General features: G+C 39.8%; 2 gene segments (V, D, J or C); one reads left to right on the top strand and one right to left on the bottom strand.

Moving 5' to 3' along the window:
- The window catches only part of LOC118925014 (immunoglobulin kappa variable 2-30-like), a 310,648-nt gene that overhangs the window by 215,074 nt on the left and 79,569 nt on the right, over window positions 1-16,005 (bottom strand).
- LOC118922223 (immunoglobulin kappa variable 4-1-like) lies at window positions 12,663-13,351 on the top strand. The segment is given in 2 exon segments: window positions 12,663-12,735; window positions 12,959-13,351. Coding segments are annotated over 2 exon segments (435 nt in total).

Raw genomic sequence — 16,005 nt, 5'->3', positions numbered from 1 at the left:
GGTTACGCTGGGTAGTTCATAGAGAAACTGAAAGGCTGAAGGGAAGGCTTGGGGTTTGTAGCTGGGAAATGTACCCTGGGTGAACACTGTTCATCAGCTCGAGACTGCAGTGTGTACTTACATTGCTACTGGTGACTCTGGATATTGCCCTGGGACCTTATCCTTGCTGCTGTTGTTTCTATCAGGAAGAGGAGTTTTCTTTATTGCTTTCTCTGGTTATGGTGAGGTGAATCCGTAACTCTATAAGGTGATATACAGGGCAACGTGAAGCCATATAATACCATAGAATATCTCTTTCGAGTGTCGATTTTACTGGTATGTTTCATGTGAAGCCTTTATATTAAAATCTACATACATAAAGAATAGAGAAGAAAAGTGTAAGTTGTGTATAAAAATGCAACTCATTTTTGAGTATATATTTTGTACCTTGCAACTTTGCTTGGTTCTTTAGTTCTAGCAGTCTTGTTTTTGGTGGAGTGGTCAGGCTTTTCTACATAAAAGATCATGTCACATGTAAAAAGAGATAATTTTACTTCTTTCTTCTGATTTGAGTGCTTTTTATTTATTTTTCTTGCCTAGTTGTTCTGGGTAGGACTTCAAGTATTATTTTGAATTGAAGCAGTGAGAGTGGGTATCTTTGCCTTGTTCTTGATTTTTGAATAAATGCTTTCAGTTTTTCACCACTGAGTATATTAGTTTTTCCTATATTGCCTAGTTTTTCTTTATTATTTTGAGAATAATCTAAAAGGAAAATGAAAACACAATACTACTTACCATTGCACCACAAAAATTACTTAGGAATAAACTTAACTAAGGAGGTGAAAAACATATACACTGAAAACTACAAAACATTGTTGAAGGAAATTAAAGAAGACCCAGATAAATGGGAAGTTCATGGAGTGGAATACTTAATATTGTTAAAATGTCCATACTACCCAGAGCAAACTACAGATTCAATGCAATGTCTATCAAAATACCAATGGAATTATTTTTATAGAAATAGAAAAACAATCCTAAAATTCATATGGAACCACAAAGGACCCTGATATCCAAAAAATTCTTGAGAAAGAACAGAACTCAAGAATTCATACTTACTGACTTCAAAACAGTATAAAGCTACCATAACCAAAACTGTATGGTATGGGTATAAGGATAGACATATATACCAATGGATCAAAATAAGAGCCCAGAAATAAACTCATGCATATATGGTCAAATGATTGTTGACAAAGGTGCCAAGAATATGCAATGGAGAAATATAGTCTCTTTAAGAAATTGTGTTGAGAAAACTGAATTTGCACTTGAAATAGAGCGAAACAGGAATAATATCAATGGAATCCTTATTTAATATGGTATGCAAAACTCAGTTCAAAAAATCAATGTAGGACTTGAACTGCAAAACTCATAGAAGAAAACATAGGGGGAAAGCTTCATAACATTGGTCTTAGCATTGGATTCTTGGATATGACACCAAAAACACAGGCAACAAATGCAAAAATAAATCACTGGGACTGCACCAAACAAGAAAGTCAATACTCAACAAGAGCAACAAACAACAAAGTGAAAAGGTGACCTATGTAATGGGAGAAAATATTTGCAAACCATGTATCTGATAAGGATTAATATGCAAAACACGTAAGAAACTCCTACAACTCAATAACAAAACCAACAAATAATCTGATTAACAAATAGGCAAAGGACTTGAATAGGCATTTATTCTATGAAGACATAGAAACAGCCGAGAAGTGTATGAGAAGATGCTCAGCATCATTAATCATTAGGGAAATGCAAATCACAACCACTTCACACCAATAAGGCTGGCTAATAGCAAAAAACAAAACAGAAGTTTTTAAGTGCTAGTGAGGTTGTAGAGATATTGGAACCCTTGAACAATGTTGGCAGGAATGTGCAGCTCTTATGGACAACAGAATGGAATTCCTAAAAAAGTTAGAAATAGTACTAACATACACCCCAGCAATCTTACTTCTGGATATAAATCCAAATGAATTGAAATCAATGTTCTGAAGAGATTTTTCCATTCTCTGTTCATTGTGGTATTGTTAACAATAGTCAACATGTGGAGACAACCCTGTCAACTCCACTGACAGGTGAGTGCATGAAGAGAATGTGGTGTATATATGCAAGGGAATATCATTCAACCTTAAAAATAAAGGAAATCTTACCATTGGCTACAAATGGATGTACCCAATGCAACTTGAAATTTGTCCTGAAGGTCAAACAGTGCTTAATTCCTTTTATTTGAGGCATCTAAGATAATGAAGTGTACAGAAATAGACAATAAGATAGTGGTAATTAGGGGAGTGGGAGGAGGATATGTGGAATTTTTGCTAAATGTTTATAAAGTTACAGTTACACAAAATAAGTAAATTGCAGAGATCTGTACAGCACAGCGTACAGCACAGCTAAGGTATTGTGCACTTAGTGATTTGTTAAGAAGGTAGATCTCATGTTAAGCGTCCTTTCCACAAACAAGAATGACAATGGGGCATATGAAAAAAACCAATATGATATTATATACTTAAAAGTTCATGAAGAGTGTAGATCTTACATTGTCTTACATTATTGTGTCACACACAATAATATTAATAATGAGTGAAGAGCGTGGGCAAAAAAATAGGTAAATAGTCAAGATTTTTTAAAATTTTGGTATCATTAATATAAAACCACATAAGCATCTTTGTGGTTACTAAATTCCCCCCATTATCAAGTCCCCTTCACATGACCCATTACAGTCACTGCCCATGAGCGTAGTAAGATGCCAAAGAGTCACTACTTGCCTTCTCTGTGCTATACTATCTTCCCCGTGTCTCCCCCCTATGTTAAGTGTGCTAATCGTAATGCCCCTTGTTCCCCTTCACCCTCCCTCCCACCCATCCTCCCAATTCCCTTTCCCTTTGGTAACTGTTATTCCATTCTTGGGTTCTGTGGGTTTGCTGCTGTTTTGTTCCTTCAGTTTTTGCATTGTTCTTATGCTCCAGAGATGAGTGAAATCATTTGGTACTTGTCTTTCTCCATCTGGCTTATTTCACTGAGCATAATACCCTCTAGCTCCATCCATTTTGTTGCAAATGGTAAGATTTGTTTTCTTCTTATGGCTGAATAATATTCCATTGTGCATATGTACCACATCTTCTTTATCCATTCATCTACTGATGGACACTTAGGTTGCTTACATTTCTTGGCTGTTGTAAATAGTGCTGCGATAAACATAGGGGCGCATATGTCTTTTTGAATCTGAGAGCTTGTATTCTTTAGGTAAATTCCTAGGAGTGGGATTCCTGGGTCACACGGTATTTCTATTTTTAGTTTTTTGAGAAAACTCCATACTGCTTTGCACAATAGTTGAACTAGTTTACATTCCCACCAGCAGTTTAGGAGGGTTTCCTTTTTCCGCATCCTAGTCAGCATTTGTTGCTCCTAGTCTTTTTTATGTTGGCCATCCTAATTGGTGTGAGGTGATATCTCATTGTGGTTGTACTTTGCATTTCCCTGATAATTAGCGATGTGGAGCATCTTTTCATGTGCCTGCTGGCCATCTGAATTTCTTCTTTGGAGAAGTGTCTGTTCAGATCCTCCTCCCATTTTTTTAATACAGTTTTTAACTTTTTGGGTGTTGAGGCATGTGCGTTCTCTATATATTTTGGATGTTAACCCCTTGTCGGATATGTCATTTATAAATATATTCTCCCATACTGTAGGATTCTTTTTGTTCTACTGATGGTGTCCTTAGCTGTACAGAAACTTTTTAGCATGATTTAGTACCATTTGTTCATTTTCTATTTTGTTTCTTTTGCCTGAGGAGATGCGTTTAGGAAAAAGTTGCTCATGTTTATATTCAAGAGATTTTTGTCTATGTTTTCTCCTAAGAGTTTTATGGTATCATGACTTACATTCAGGTCTTTGATCCATTTTGAGTTTACTTTTGTGTATGGGGTTAGACAATAATCCAGTTTCATTCTCTTGCATGTAGCTGTCCAGTTTTGCCAATACCATATGTTGAAGGGGCTGTCATTTCCTCATTGTATATCCGTGGCTCCTTTACCTTATATTTATTGACCATATATGTGTGGGTTTATATCTGGGCTCTCTAATCTGTTCCATTGGTCTATAGGTCTGTTCTTGTGCCAGTAACAAATTGTTTTGATTACTGTGGCTTTGTAGTAGGGCTTGAAGTCAGGGAGTGTAATTACCCCCACTTTATTCTTCAGGATTTCTTTGGCTGTTTGGGGTCTTTTGTGGTTCCATATGAATTTTAGAAAGATTTGCTCTAGTTCATTGAAGAATGCTGTTTGTATTTTGATAGGGATTGCATTGAATTTGTAGATTCCTTTTGGCAGCATGGCCATTTTGACAATATTAATTCTTCCTATCCATGAGCACAGGATGTGTTACCATCTATTGGTATCTTCTTTAATTTCTCTGATGAGTGTCTTGTAGTTTTCAGGGTATAGGTCTTTAACTTCCTTGGTTAGATTTATTCCTAGGTATTTTATTCTTTTTGATGCAGTTGTGAATGGAATTGTCTTCCTGTTTTCACTTTCTGCTAGTTCATTGTTAGTGTATAGGAAAGCCACAGATTTCTGTGTATTAATTTTGTGTCCTGCAACTTTGCTGAATTCAGATATTCGATCTAGTATTTTGGAGTGGATTCTTTTGTGTTTTTTTAAATTTTTACTTTTTTATTTTTATATCATTAATCTAGAATTACATGAGATACATTATGTTTACTAGACTCCCCCCTTCACCAAGGCCCCCCCACAGATCCCATTACAGTCACTGTCCATCAATCATCGTAGTAAGATGCTGTAGAATCACTACTTGTCTTCTCTGTGTTGTACAGCCTCGCTGTACTCCCCCATCATACATGCTAATCATAAAGCCTCCTTTCTTCCCCCCCTCCCTTAACACCCCCTTCCCACCATCTTACCCATTCCCTTTCCTTTGGTAAGTGTTATTCCATTCTTGGGTTCTGTGATTCGGCTGCTGTTTCGTTCCTTCAGTTTTTTCCTTTGTCCTTACACTCCACAGATGAGTGAAATCATTTGGTACTTGTCTTTCTCCACCTAGCTTATTTCATTGAGCATAATACCCTCTAGCTCCATCCATGTTGTTGCAAACAGTAGGGTTTGTTTTCTTCTTATGGCTGAATAATATTCCATTGTGTATATGTACCACATCTTCTTTGTCCATTCATCTACTGATGGACACTTAGGTTGCTTCCAATTCTTGGCTATTGTAAATAGTGCTGTGATAAACATAGGGGTGCATCTGTCTTTCAAACTGGAGTGCTGCAGTCTTAGGGTAAATAACTAGAAGTGGAATTCCTGGGTATAATAGTATTTCTATTTCTAGATTTTAAGGAACCTCCATACTGGTTTCCACAATGGTTTAACTAATTTACATTCCCACCAGCAGTGTAGGAGGGTTCCACTTTCTCCACAACCTCACCAACATTTGTTGTTGTTTTTCTTTTGGATGGTGGTGATCCTTACTGGTGTGAGGTGATATCTCATTGTGGTTTTAATTTGTATTTCTCTGATGACTAGCGATGTGGAGCATCTTTTCATGTGTCTGATGGCCATCTGAATTTCTTCTTTGGAGAACTGTCTGTTCAGCTCCTCTGCCCATTTTTGAATTGGATTATTTGCTTTTTGTTTGTTGAGGTGTGTGAGCTTTTTATACATTTTGGATGTCAACCCTTTATCAGTTCCGTCATTTATGAATATATTCTCCCATACTGCAGGATGCCTTTTTGTTCTACTGGTCATGTCCTTTGTTGTACAGAAACTTTTCAGTTTGATATAGTCCCATTTGTTCATTTTTGCTTTTGTTTTCCTTGCCTGGGGAGATATGTTCATGAAGATGTCACTCATGTTTATTTCCAAGAGATTTCTACCTATGTTTTTTCTAAGAGTTTTATGGTTTCATGACTTACATTCAGGTCTTTGATCCATTTCGAATTTACTTTTGTGTATGGGGTTAGACAGTCGTCCAGTTTCATTCTCTTACATGTAGCTGTCCAGTTTTGCCAGCACCAGCTGTTAAAGAGGCTGTCATTTCCCCACTGAATGCTCATGGCTCCTTTATCGTATATTAATTGACCATATATGTTTGGGTTAATATCTGGAGTCTCTATTCTGTTCCACAGTTCTGTGGCTCTGTTCTTGTGCCAGTACCAAATTGTCTTGATTACTGTGGCTTTTTAGTAGAGCTTGAAGTTGGGAAGTGAGACCCCCCCCCAACTTTATTCTTCCTTCTCAGGATTGCTTTGGCTATTCAGGGTCTTTTGTGGTTCCACATGAATTTTAGACCTATTTGCTCCAGTTTGTTGAAGAATGCTGCTGGTATTTTGATATGGATTGTATTGAATCTATATATTGCTTTAATCTGGATGTCCATTTTCACAATATTAATTCTTCCTAGTCAAGAGCATGGGATGAGTTTCCATTTGTTAGTGTCCTCTTTAATTTCTCTTAAGACTATCTTGTAATTTTCATGGTATAGGTCTTTCACTTCCTTGGTTAGGTTTATTCTTAGGTATTCTATTCTTTTTGATGCAATTGTGAATGGAATTGTTTTCCTGATTTCTCTTTCTGCTAGTTCATTGTTAGTGTATAGGAAAGCAACAGATTTCTGTGTATTAATTTTGAATCCTGCTACTTTGCTGAATTCAGATATTAGATCTAGTAGTTTTGGAGTGGAGTCTTTAGGGTTTTTTATGTGCAATATCATGTCATCTGCAAACAGGGACATTTTAACTCTTCCTTGACAATTTGGATGTCTTTTATTTCTTTATGTTGTCTGATTGCCATGGCTAGGACCTCCAGAACTATGTTGAATAAAAGTGGGGAGAGTGGACATCCTTGTCATGTTCCAGATCTTAAAGGAAAAGCTTTCAGCTTCTCACTGTTAAGTATAATGTTGGCTATGGGCTTATCATGTATGGCCTTTATTATGTTGAGGTACTTGCCTTCTATCCCCATTTTCTTGAAAGTTTTTATCATGAATAGATGTTGAATTTGTCAAATGCTTTTTCAGCCTCTATGGAGATGATCATGTGGATTTTTGTCCTTCTTTTTGTTGATATGGTGGATGATGTTGATGGATTTTCGAATGTTGTACCATCCTTGCATCCCCGGGATGAATCCTACTTGATCATGATGGATGATCTTTTTGATGTATTTTTGAATTGGGTTCACTAATATTTTGTTGAGGAGTTTTGCATGTATGTTCATCAGCGATATTGGTCTGTAATTTTCTTTCTTTGTGGTGACTTTGCCTTGTTTTGGTATTAGAGTTATGTTGGCCTCATAGAATGAATTTGGAAATATTCCCTCTTCTATTTTTAGGAAAACTTTAAGGAGGTTGGTTATTAGGTCTTCACTAAAAGTTTGATAAAATTCAGCAGTGAAACCATCTGGTCCGAGAGTTTTGCTCTTAGGTAGTTTTTTGATTACCGATTCAATGTCCTTGTTGATAATTGCTCTATTCAGATTTTCTGTCTCTTCCTGGGTCAGCTTTGGAAGGTTGTATTTTTCTAGAAAGTTGTCCATTTCTTCTTGGTTATCCAGTTTGTTAGCCTATAATTTTTCATAGTATTCTCTCATAATTCTTTGTATTTCTGTGGTGTTTGTGGTGATTTTTCCCTTCTCATTTCTCATTCTATTTATGTGTGCACACTATCTTTTTTTCTTAATAACTATGGGTAGGGATTTATCTATTTTGTTCATTATCTAGAATTACCAGCTCCTGATTTCAATGATTCTATTGTTTCATTCTTTAATTTAATTTATTTCTGCTATAATCTTTATTTTCTTCTTCCTTCTAATGTCTTTGGGCCTCATTTGTTCTTCTTTCTCTAGTTTTGTTTTTTGTGAGTTTAGACTGTTCATTTGGGATTGTTATTATTTCCTGACGTAGGACTGTGTTGCAATATACTTCTTTCTTAGCATGGCCTTCGCTGTGCCCCACAGATTTTGTGGTGTTGAATTATTGTTGTCATTTGTCTCCATGTATTGCTTGATCTCTGTTTTTATTTGGTTACTGATCCATTGATTGTTTAGGAACATGTTATTAAGCCTCAATGTGTTTGTTTGCTTTTTCCTTTTCTTTGTGTAATTTATTTCTATTTGAATATCTTTGTGATCTGAGAAGCTTGTTGGTAAAAGTTCAATCTTTTTAAATTTACTGAGGCTCTTTTTGTGGCCTAGTATGTGATCTATTCTTGAAAATGTTCCATGTGCACTTGTGAAGAATGTGTAGTCTGTTGCTTTTGTATCAAGTGTTGTATAAATGTCCGTGAAGTCCATCTGCTCTAATACATTGTTCAGTGCCTCTTTCTCCTTACATATTTTCTGCCTGGTTGATCTGTCCTTTGAGTGAATGGTGTGTTGAAGTCTCTGAAAATGAATGCATTGCATTCTATTTCCCACTTTAATTCTGTTAGTATTTGTTTCATATATATAGGTACTCCTGTGTTGGGTGCATAGGTATTTATAATAGTTATATCCTCTTGTTGGACTGACCCCTTTATCATTATGTAATGTCCTTCTTTGTCTCTTGTCACTTTCTTTGTTTTGATGTCTATTTTGTCTGATACAAGTACTGCAACTCCTGCCTTTTTCTCCCTATTAGTTGCATGAAGTATCTTTTTCCATCCGTTCACTTTTATTCTGTGTATGTCTGTGGGGTTGAGGTGAGACTCTTGTAGGCAGCATATAAATGGGGCTTGATTTTTATCCATTCAGTGACTCTGTGTCTTTTGATTGGTGTATTCAGACATTTTACACTTAGGGTGATTATTGATAGGTATGTACTTATTGCCATTGCAGGCTTTAGATTTGTGGTTTCCAAAGCTTCAAGGGTAATTCCCTTACTATCTAACAGTGCAATTTAACTCACTTAGTATGCTATTATAAACACAACCTAAAGGGTTTTTTTTGTCCTTCTTTTTCTTCCTCCTACATTCTTTATATATTAGTTATCATATTCTGTACTCTTTGTCCATCCTTTGATTAACGTTGGGGGTAGTTGATTTGATTTTATGTCTGCTTAATAGTTAATTGTTCTACTTTGCTGTGGTTTTATTTCCCCTGGTGGCAGCTATTTAGCCTTAGGAACACCTCCATCTATAAGAGTTCCTCCAAAATGCCCTGTAGTGGTAGTTTGTGGAAGGTAAGTTCTCTCGGCTTTTGCTTATCTGAAAATTGTTTAATCCCTCCTTCAAATTTAAATGATTACCTTGGCAGGTAAAGTGTTCTTGGTTTGAGGTCCTTCTGTTTCATTGCATTAAATATATGATGCCCCTGCCTTCTGGCCTGTAAAGTTTCTGTTGAGAAATCTAATGATAGCCGGATGGGTTTTCCTTTGTAGGTGACCTTTTTTCTCTCTCTAGCTGCTTTCAAAAGTCTGTCCTTATCCTTGAACTTAGCGTTTTAATTATTATGTCTTGGTGTTGTCCTTCTTTGGTCCCTTGTGTTGGGAGATCCATGGACTTCCATGGTCTGAGAGACTATCTCCTTCCCCAGATTGGGGAACTTTTCAGCAATTACCTCCTTAATGACACTTTCTATCTGTTTTTCTCTCTCTTCTTCTGGTACCCCTATATTGTGAATATTGTTGCATTTGGGTTGGTCACACAGTTCTCTCAATATTCTTTCATTCTTAATAAACTTTTTTCTCTCTGTGCCTCAGTTTCTTTTTATTCCTCTTCTCTAATTCCTATTCCATTTAATTTCTCTTCTACTGCATCTAATCTGCTTTTAAATCCCTCCATTGTATGTTTCATTTCAGATACGGAATTTCTTAATGATTGTATCTCTGTCCTAAATCTGCCCCTGAGTTCTTGAATATTTTTCTGTACCTCTATAAGCATGTATATGATGTTTATTTTGAACTCTCTTTCAGGAAGATTGGTGATTTCAGTTTCATTTTACCTTTTTCTGGGGTTTGTGAGATTTTGGTCTGAACCAGCTTCCTTTGGCAGTTCATATTTTTATGTGGCGCCCTCTACGGCCCAGAAGCTCAGTCTCTGGAGCTGCTCGGCCCATGGAGTGAGGTCATTGGTCACAGTGGTGTGGTGCTGGTGCCTGGGGTGTGGAAAGAGCTATTTCCTGCTTCCCTGCTGCAGTGCCTATCTACACTGTTAGAGTCAGTGGTCCAAGCACATAGGTGTAAGACTCTGTGCTTTGCATCTCTAGCTGTTGTAGGCGGGGCCTCCCTCTGGCTGGCGTGACACCAGGGCAGTGACTGCCGATTTGTGAGCCAGTGCTGGCTGGCCAGGAAGAAGGCTCAGCAGGCTGCATATCACAGTAGGGGGCCCCAGAGCTGAGTAGGCAGCCAGGGGAATGCAGTGCCTGAAGCTCCTGAAAGTTCCCAACCTGCTGGGCTGAGTGTGCCCAGACAACCTTGTCCACCTATTCCTTTTCCCTTGGAGCGCTGTGCAAACCCCACCCCTTCAGCAGCCCTCTTGCTGCTGGGAAGCCTCTCTGACCACCCTCCTTTCCTTTTTCCCAGAGCAGCTGTATGTGAATCCCTGTTCTCCACAAACGGCTTGAATAACAGTTACTCAAGTATTATGCCTGTCTAAGCTTTCCAACCCCACTAATCTCCAGATCACCATGCAGTGTAGGTTTGTGCTCACAAAGCAGATCTCCAGGATTGGGTTTTCAGCAGTCCTAGGCTTCCACCCACTCCCCGCTCCATTTCTCTTACTACCACTGGTGAGCTGGGGTGAGGGAAGTCTTGGGTCCTGCCGGATCAAGGCTTTGATACATTACCCTGTTTCATGATGTCTGCTCTGTTCTCCAGGTGTATGCAGTTGGTGCAGCCTTCTTTCCTGTTGCTCTTTTAGGATCAGTTGCATTCACTATATTTTTATATTATACGCAATTTTGGGAGGAGTTCTCTGTCTCACCTCTCATGACACCATCTTGAATCTCCACAACAGTTGACATTTTCTTAAGTTGGAGAAAGTAGAAAATTATGGTACCATGAGTACTTAGTGACAGGGATTGAAATAAATACTATTGAAAATTAGAAAAAAATAATTGGAAGAGTGAATTTTCTAGGATCAAAACTAGAAGGATACATTCTGTTACCATGATATTTGGAGACTGCAAATGAATAAACAAGACACGGATGAAAGGAGAGAGCAATAATGTGTCCAGTTTGGCATTAATTAAGTCAGTCCTCAGCTTGTAAAAAAAATAACAGTATTTCCCAATTTGAACCTCTTTGCAGTATCAGCATATAATTGTTGGGAAAATAATGATATGAGCTAAATGTTGTTGGCACTTTACTTGACATCAAAGCAGTCTTTGCTAAGCATTATATATCTTGTATCAGTTAGTTCTCAGAACAGCCCTATAAGATAGGAATATTTTTTTAGTTAAATTCTAGTTGACACATTAGTGTCTAGTGTACAAAATAGTGGCAATTATGCCCATGTACAAAATGCTCACCACAAGAAGAAGTGTTACCCTGCAAAGACATTACAGGATTAGTGACTATATTCCCTATGCTAGACTGTAATCTCATGAATGATTTTATAATTGAAGTTTGTACCTTTTGATCCCAGTCACCTGTCTCACCCATCCTCCTCACTCCTCCCTTCTGGCAACCACCCATTTGTTCTCTGTTCTGATGACTCTGTTTCTACTTGTGTTTTGTTTGTTTTGCTTTTTAGATCACACATATAAGTGAACTCAGCTGATATGTGTCATTCTCTGACTTTCTTCACTTAGTATAATGCCCTCTAGGTTCACCAGCAGGAAGATCTTAACCTAAATTTCAAGAGTGGAGAATGGCTGGCTCATACAACCCTTGCACGCATGGAGTAGAAATCCTAGTAAGGACTGGTTTTCACCCATAACTTCTCCCCCAAAATATTGTTTGTTTTTATCCTCTTCTTTCTTGCAGCAAACTAAGAGCCCTCTTTTCTGTTCCCTGTCGTTGTGGAAGAATAGGGTCTGGTTTGTCTTTGATTCATTTACTTGGAGATTAGAGTCCCTCTGGCCCCTGGCTCATACTACATCCCACATGAGGAAATTCTGACCCATCTTCTGTTTCTCTGGTTCTGAAACCCAAGGTTCAGTTTTTGCGGTTTTGCATTATATTTAGGAAAAAATGACTTTGGTGCTCCACCATTTTATGATCATAGATTTAACAAAAAATTGTGCGGTAAATTACCCATTTTCTTTTTGTCCCTTCCCTTGCCTTCTTCTTCTGTGTCTCTCTCCCTCCTTCCCTCCCTCCTTCCTTTTTCCCCCCAGCATATTTTATGATTTCACTAGGATTGCTGATAGGAAGAACCTAGGCTATCATTTCTGAAAACTGAACCCATTTAAAGACTTTCTGGGTTTAAACTAATGAAGCCCTTCATTAGGTCTTCAAGCTCTTTGTAGTTTTAGAGCCTCTAAAGTTAATCTGAGAGCTTCTACATTGACTTCTGTGTCTTTCTAGTCACACAACCATACCTCAATGATGACATATTTGGCTCATGATTTACAGTGGAGATTTTCACAATCCACTGCCTGTGAAACTCACTTCTTTGCTGACTGATTGCTTTGCATAGACCCCTTCAGGCCCAGAGCAGCTGCTCAGGGTTTATAAAAGAGACTGTTGCCATGGGAACTGAGATGCAGCAGGCAGGCAGGCGCAGGAAGATGGTGTCACAGACGCAGGTCCTCACGTTCTTGTTGCTCTGGGTCACAGGTGAGAACTTCACAAGTGCCACAGTCCTTTTGGAGTGAGTAATATCTTTTTAGAGTTAAATAATTTTTAGATATAATGAGAAATTACTGGCTATTTCCAAAACAGTCACAATATTGTATTGATTTGTAATGCTGTTAGAAAGCCTGTTTTCAAAATTTCATATTTCAAGGTGTGTAGCATAAAGTGGTGTGTGTGTGTCATCCTTATCCATCTGTGATTGCAGGTGCCTGCGGGGACATCGTGATGACCCAGTCTCCAGCCTCCTTGGCTGTGTCTCCAGGACACAGGGTCACCATTAACTGCAGGGCCAGTCAGAGTGTAAGCAACGAAGTAGCCTGGTACCAGCAGAAGCCTGGGCAGGCCCCAAAACTGCTCATCTACGATGCATCCACCCAGGCATCTGGGGTCCCGAACCGGTTCAGCGGCAGTGGGTCTGGGACAGATTTCACTTTCACCATCAGCAGCGCCCAGGCTGAGGATGTGGCAGCTTATTACTGCCAGCAGGATTACAGCTCTCCTCCCACAGTGCTTCAGCCTCGAACACAAACCCCAGGGCCGAGGGCCAGTGCATCCCTGCCGGGCAGCTGCTTCCTCCCCCCACAGCTTTGAACACACACATCCCCATATCTGCCCGAGAGGTCCCACCTCCTGACTGATTCCTGGTGGTAGGTAGGGCCCAGGAGAAAATTAAGCTGTTGGATTTTACTGGATCTGTTTTTGTGGAGATTATTGAAGAACAATACTCTGAAGATGTCTTAGAGATGCTGTTACAAGTTGTGTCATAGGGACCTGCATGTTCCCAATGGACAGGTCCCCTGAGTGAGCCAGGAAGGATTGACCGTCCTCTCTCAAAGTGACCAGTGAATTGAACACCCTTGTGAATCAATTATCTCTTATCTGTTCCTCCTTCACTTTCACATTTCTATTTCATTCCCTTATTCTCACGGTCTTCCTTCTTTATCTGTGATCACCCTCCAAATGTGGACCTTCCCAATAGCAAACCAATGACCTTTCTCATTAAAAACCTTCCACATAGCATGTGCCATCCCTCTCTTGCATTTTCTTTCCATGGACCCTGTTTTCCAGCCAAGCCTTTCTGGCCACTGTCACTGCAGCTGCTCTCTCACTCTGTCCCCTTTTGTACCACCCTTTGCTCTTGAGTCCATTTCTCTCCACTGTACTCATTCTTAAAAAGGTGATTCCTGAATTCTTCAAGCCATCATTCTAGAAATATCTGGTAGTGTTCCTCAGTACCTTTTCTCACCATTCCTCAAGTTTCCCTTTAAAGCCATCTGTTGGATTTGTGCAAGAAGGTAATCATGGCTCTAAGAGTGCTGTAAGTTAAATTTCTTGAATTACATGTCATTAACATGTGATAACATGCAACTTCATGTAAATAACATGTAACTGTCCATTTTGGTATAAAAGTGGTAGTATCTAACCATTTTAGACTTTCTTCACCTTCTTGAAAATAGTGAAATTTAGCTACAGAAACGGTTGCTGCAAACCTCACCGGTCTCCTCTGAACACTAGTCTACATAACAGCTCCTCCCAGTAATTAGACATATAATTAAAGTATTGATATTAAGGTATCCATGCCATTCATTTCTTCTAGATATGATTTCTGAGTGCATGTTATCTGTCAAGAGCACAAATGCCTGCTTTCACTCCATTTGGGAGAGACGGACAATACACAGGTTTATAAGTGCTACAATTAAAAAAGAAAGACAGGGGGTAAACCTTGTTGGCTAAGAGAAGATATGTAAAGTCAAATGGATATTATTTAGCTTTTGTCATGCAATAAACCATCCACAAAAGTGTAGTTGCTTAAGATGGTAGTTTTTTTTATTGCTGTCATGTTTATTGTTAGCTGCGTGGTTCTGTTAATTTGGGCCAGGCTTGATTGATCTTGGGTTGCTTGTTCATGTATCTGAAGTTGGCTGACAGGTCAACTGGGTGGTAGCTGTTGTAGAAAGGCTTGTGTCTCTTTCTTCTCCTTCCCATTTCTGTAGCTGGCTGACCATCAGCTGGGGTGTTTAGGTGATGGCTTCATGTCTCTCCTCATCTGGTACATGGTGTTAAACTCCGATAGCAGTTGGCACAGTCCCGGGAGAGAGAGAACACATACTGCCTGCTGAAGCCTAGCCTCGCAGTGACACAGTGTCCCACTGCCACATTCTAGGTCAGTGCAATCGATGTCATTGAAAAAGAAGGTAAATAGCCCCTGTCACTTGACACAGCGACTGTAAAGTGACATGGCCTAAAGCACGGGTATGGGGAGGGATAACGATGGGGGACCTGTTTCTGAAATCCATCCATGATCATAGAAAGTTACCCTGAGAATATATGACTTAATCAATGTTTTAACGTACAGAAGAAATGAGCCATAGGAATACGTCCAGGAAATAGAGTCCTAGTTTGAGGAAACAGCACATTTCTGAGGCAGATCTGTGATCACACATAGAAAAAGAAGGAAGGCAATGTTGCTAAAATGGAGCGTGCAAGGGGGACAGTGGGGGAAGTAAGATCAAAGGCTAAGCTGTGTAGGACGCTGTGGGCGTCTCCGAGGACTGGGGTTTGTTTGAAGGATGTGGTCAGTGGGAGAGCTCTGAATAGGGAAGAGGGAGCAGGAGGTCTGGCCCTGAGGGGACTCTCCACCTGGGGACTTTGTCTCACCTGGAATGAGGAGCAGGGTCCCAGGATCTGGGATGGTGGTACCACTTGCTGCCTCTCGCCCTCCCGGGGGCCCAGACCCTGTCTCTAGAAGAGACCTGTGTGTCTGCCTCTGACTACAAGTCTGACAATGTGGGAAAGTGGGGAGGTTGGTGCAAATCCCCAGGAGGATAAGGAGGGGCCGGTTGAGTCGGGTTGTGGTCACACCTGGTGATGCTTTGGTGGGAGACCTGGGTGATCGCCCTGCCCAGAGTTGCCCCTGAGGACAAGCCTGAGGACATAGATGTGGTGGCTGTGACCCCCCACTGCATGTACACAGAGGTCTGGTCCTGAGTGGGGGCGGCTACTGTGCTCATAATCCCCGGAAGCCCCGGTTCCCTGTGAGGTGCAGGCAGCTCTCCTGTGAGAACCCATAGCAGTTCTGGGAGGCTCAGGCCGGCCCATGGTACCTGCTGCTGCACAAGGTGGAGCCCTTCGTCCAAGGGGCTCCTTTCCTCACGGATGTGTCAGAGGGTGTGTGGCTGTGACCCAGGAAAAGGAGAACATAGGGCGTTTTCTTCTGAACTTATCCTCAGTGGATTTAGCCCTTGGTTGTTC

This window comes from Manis pentadactyla, chromosome 2 (genome assembly GCF_030020395.1).
Source record: "Manis pentadactyla isolate mManPen7 chromosome 2, mManPen7.hap1, whole genome shotgun sequence".
Lineage (NCBI taxonomy): Eukaryota > Metazoa > Chordata > Mammalia > Pholidota > Manidae > Manis > Manis pentadactyla.
Note: the sequence above shows the minus strand (reverse complement) of the source record. Positions and strands in the feature narration are given on the sequence as shown.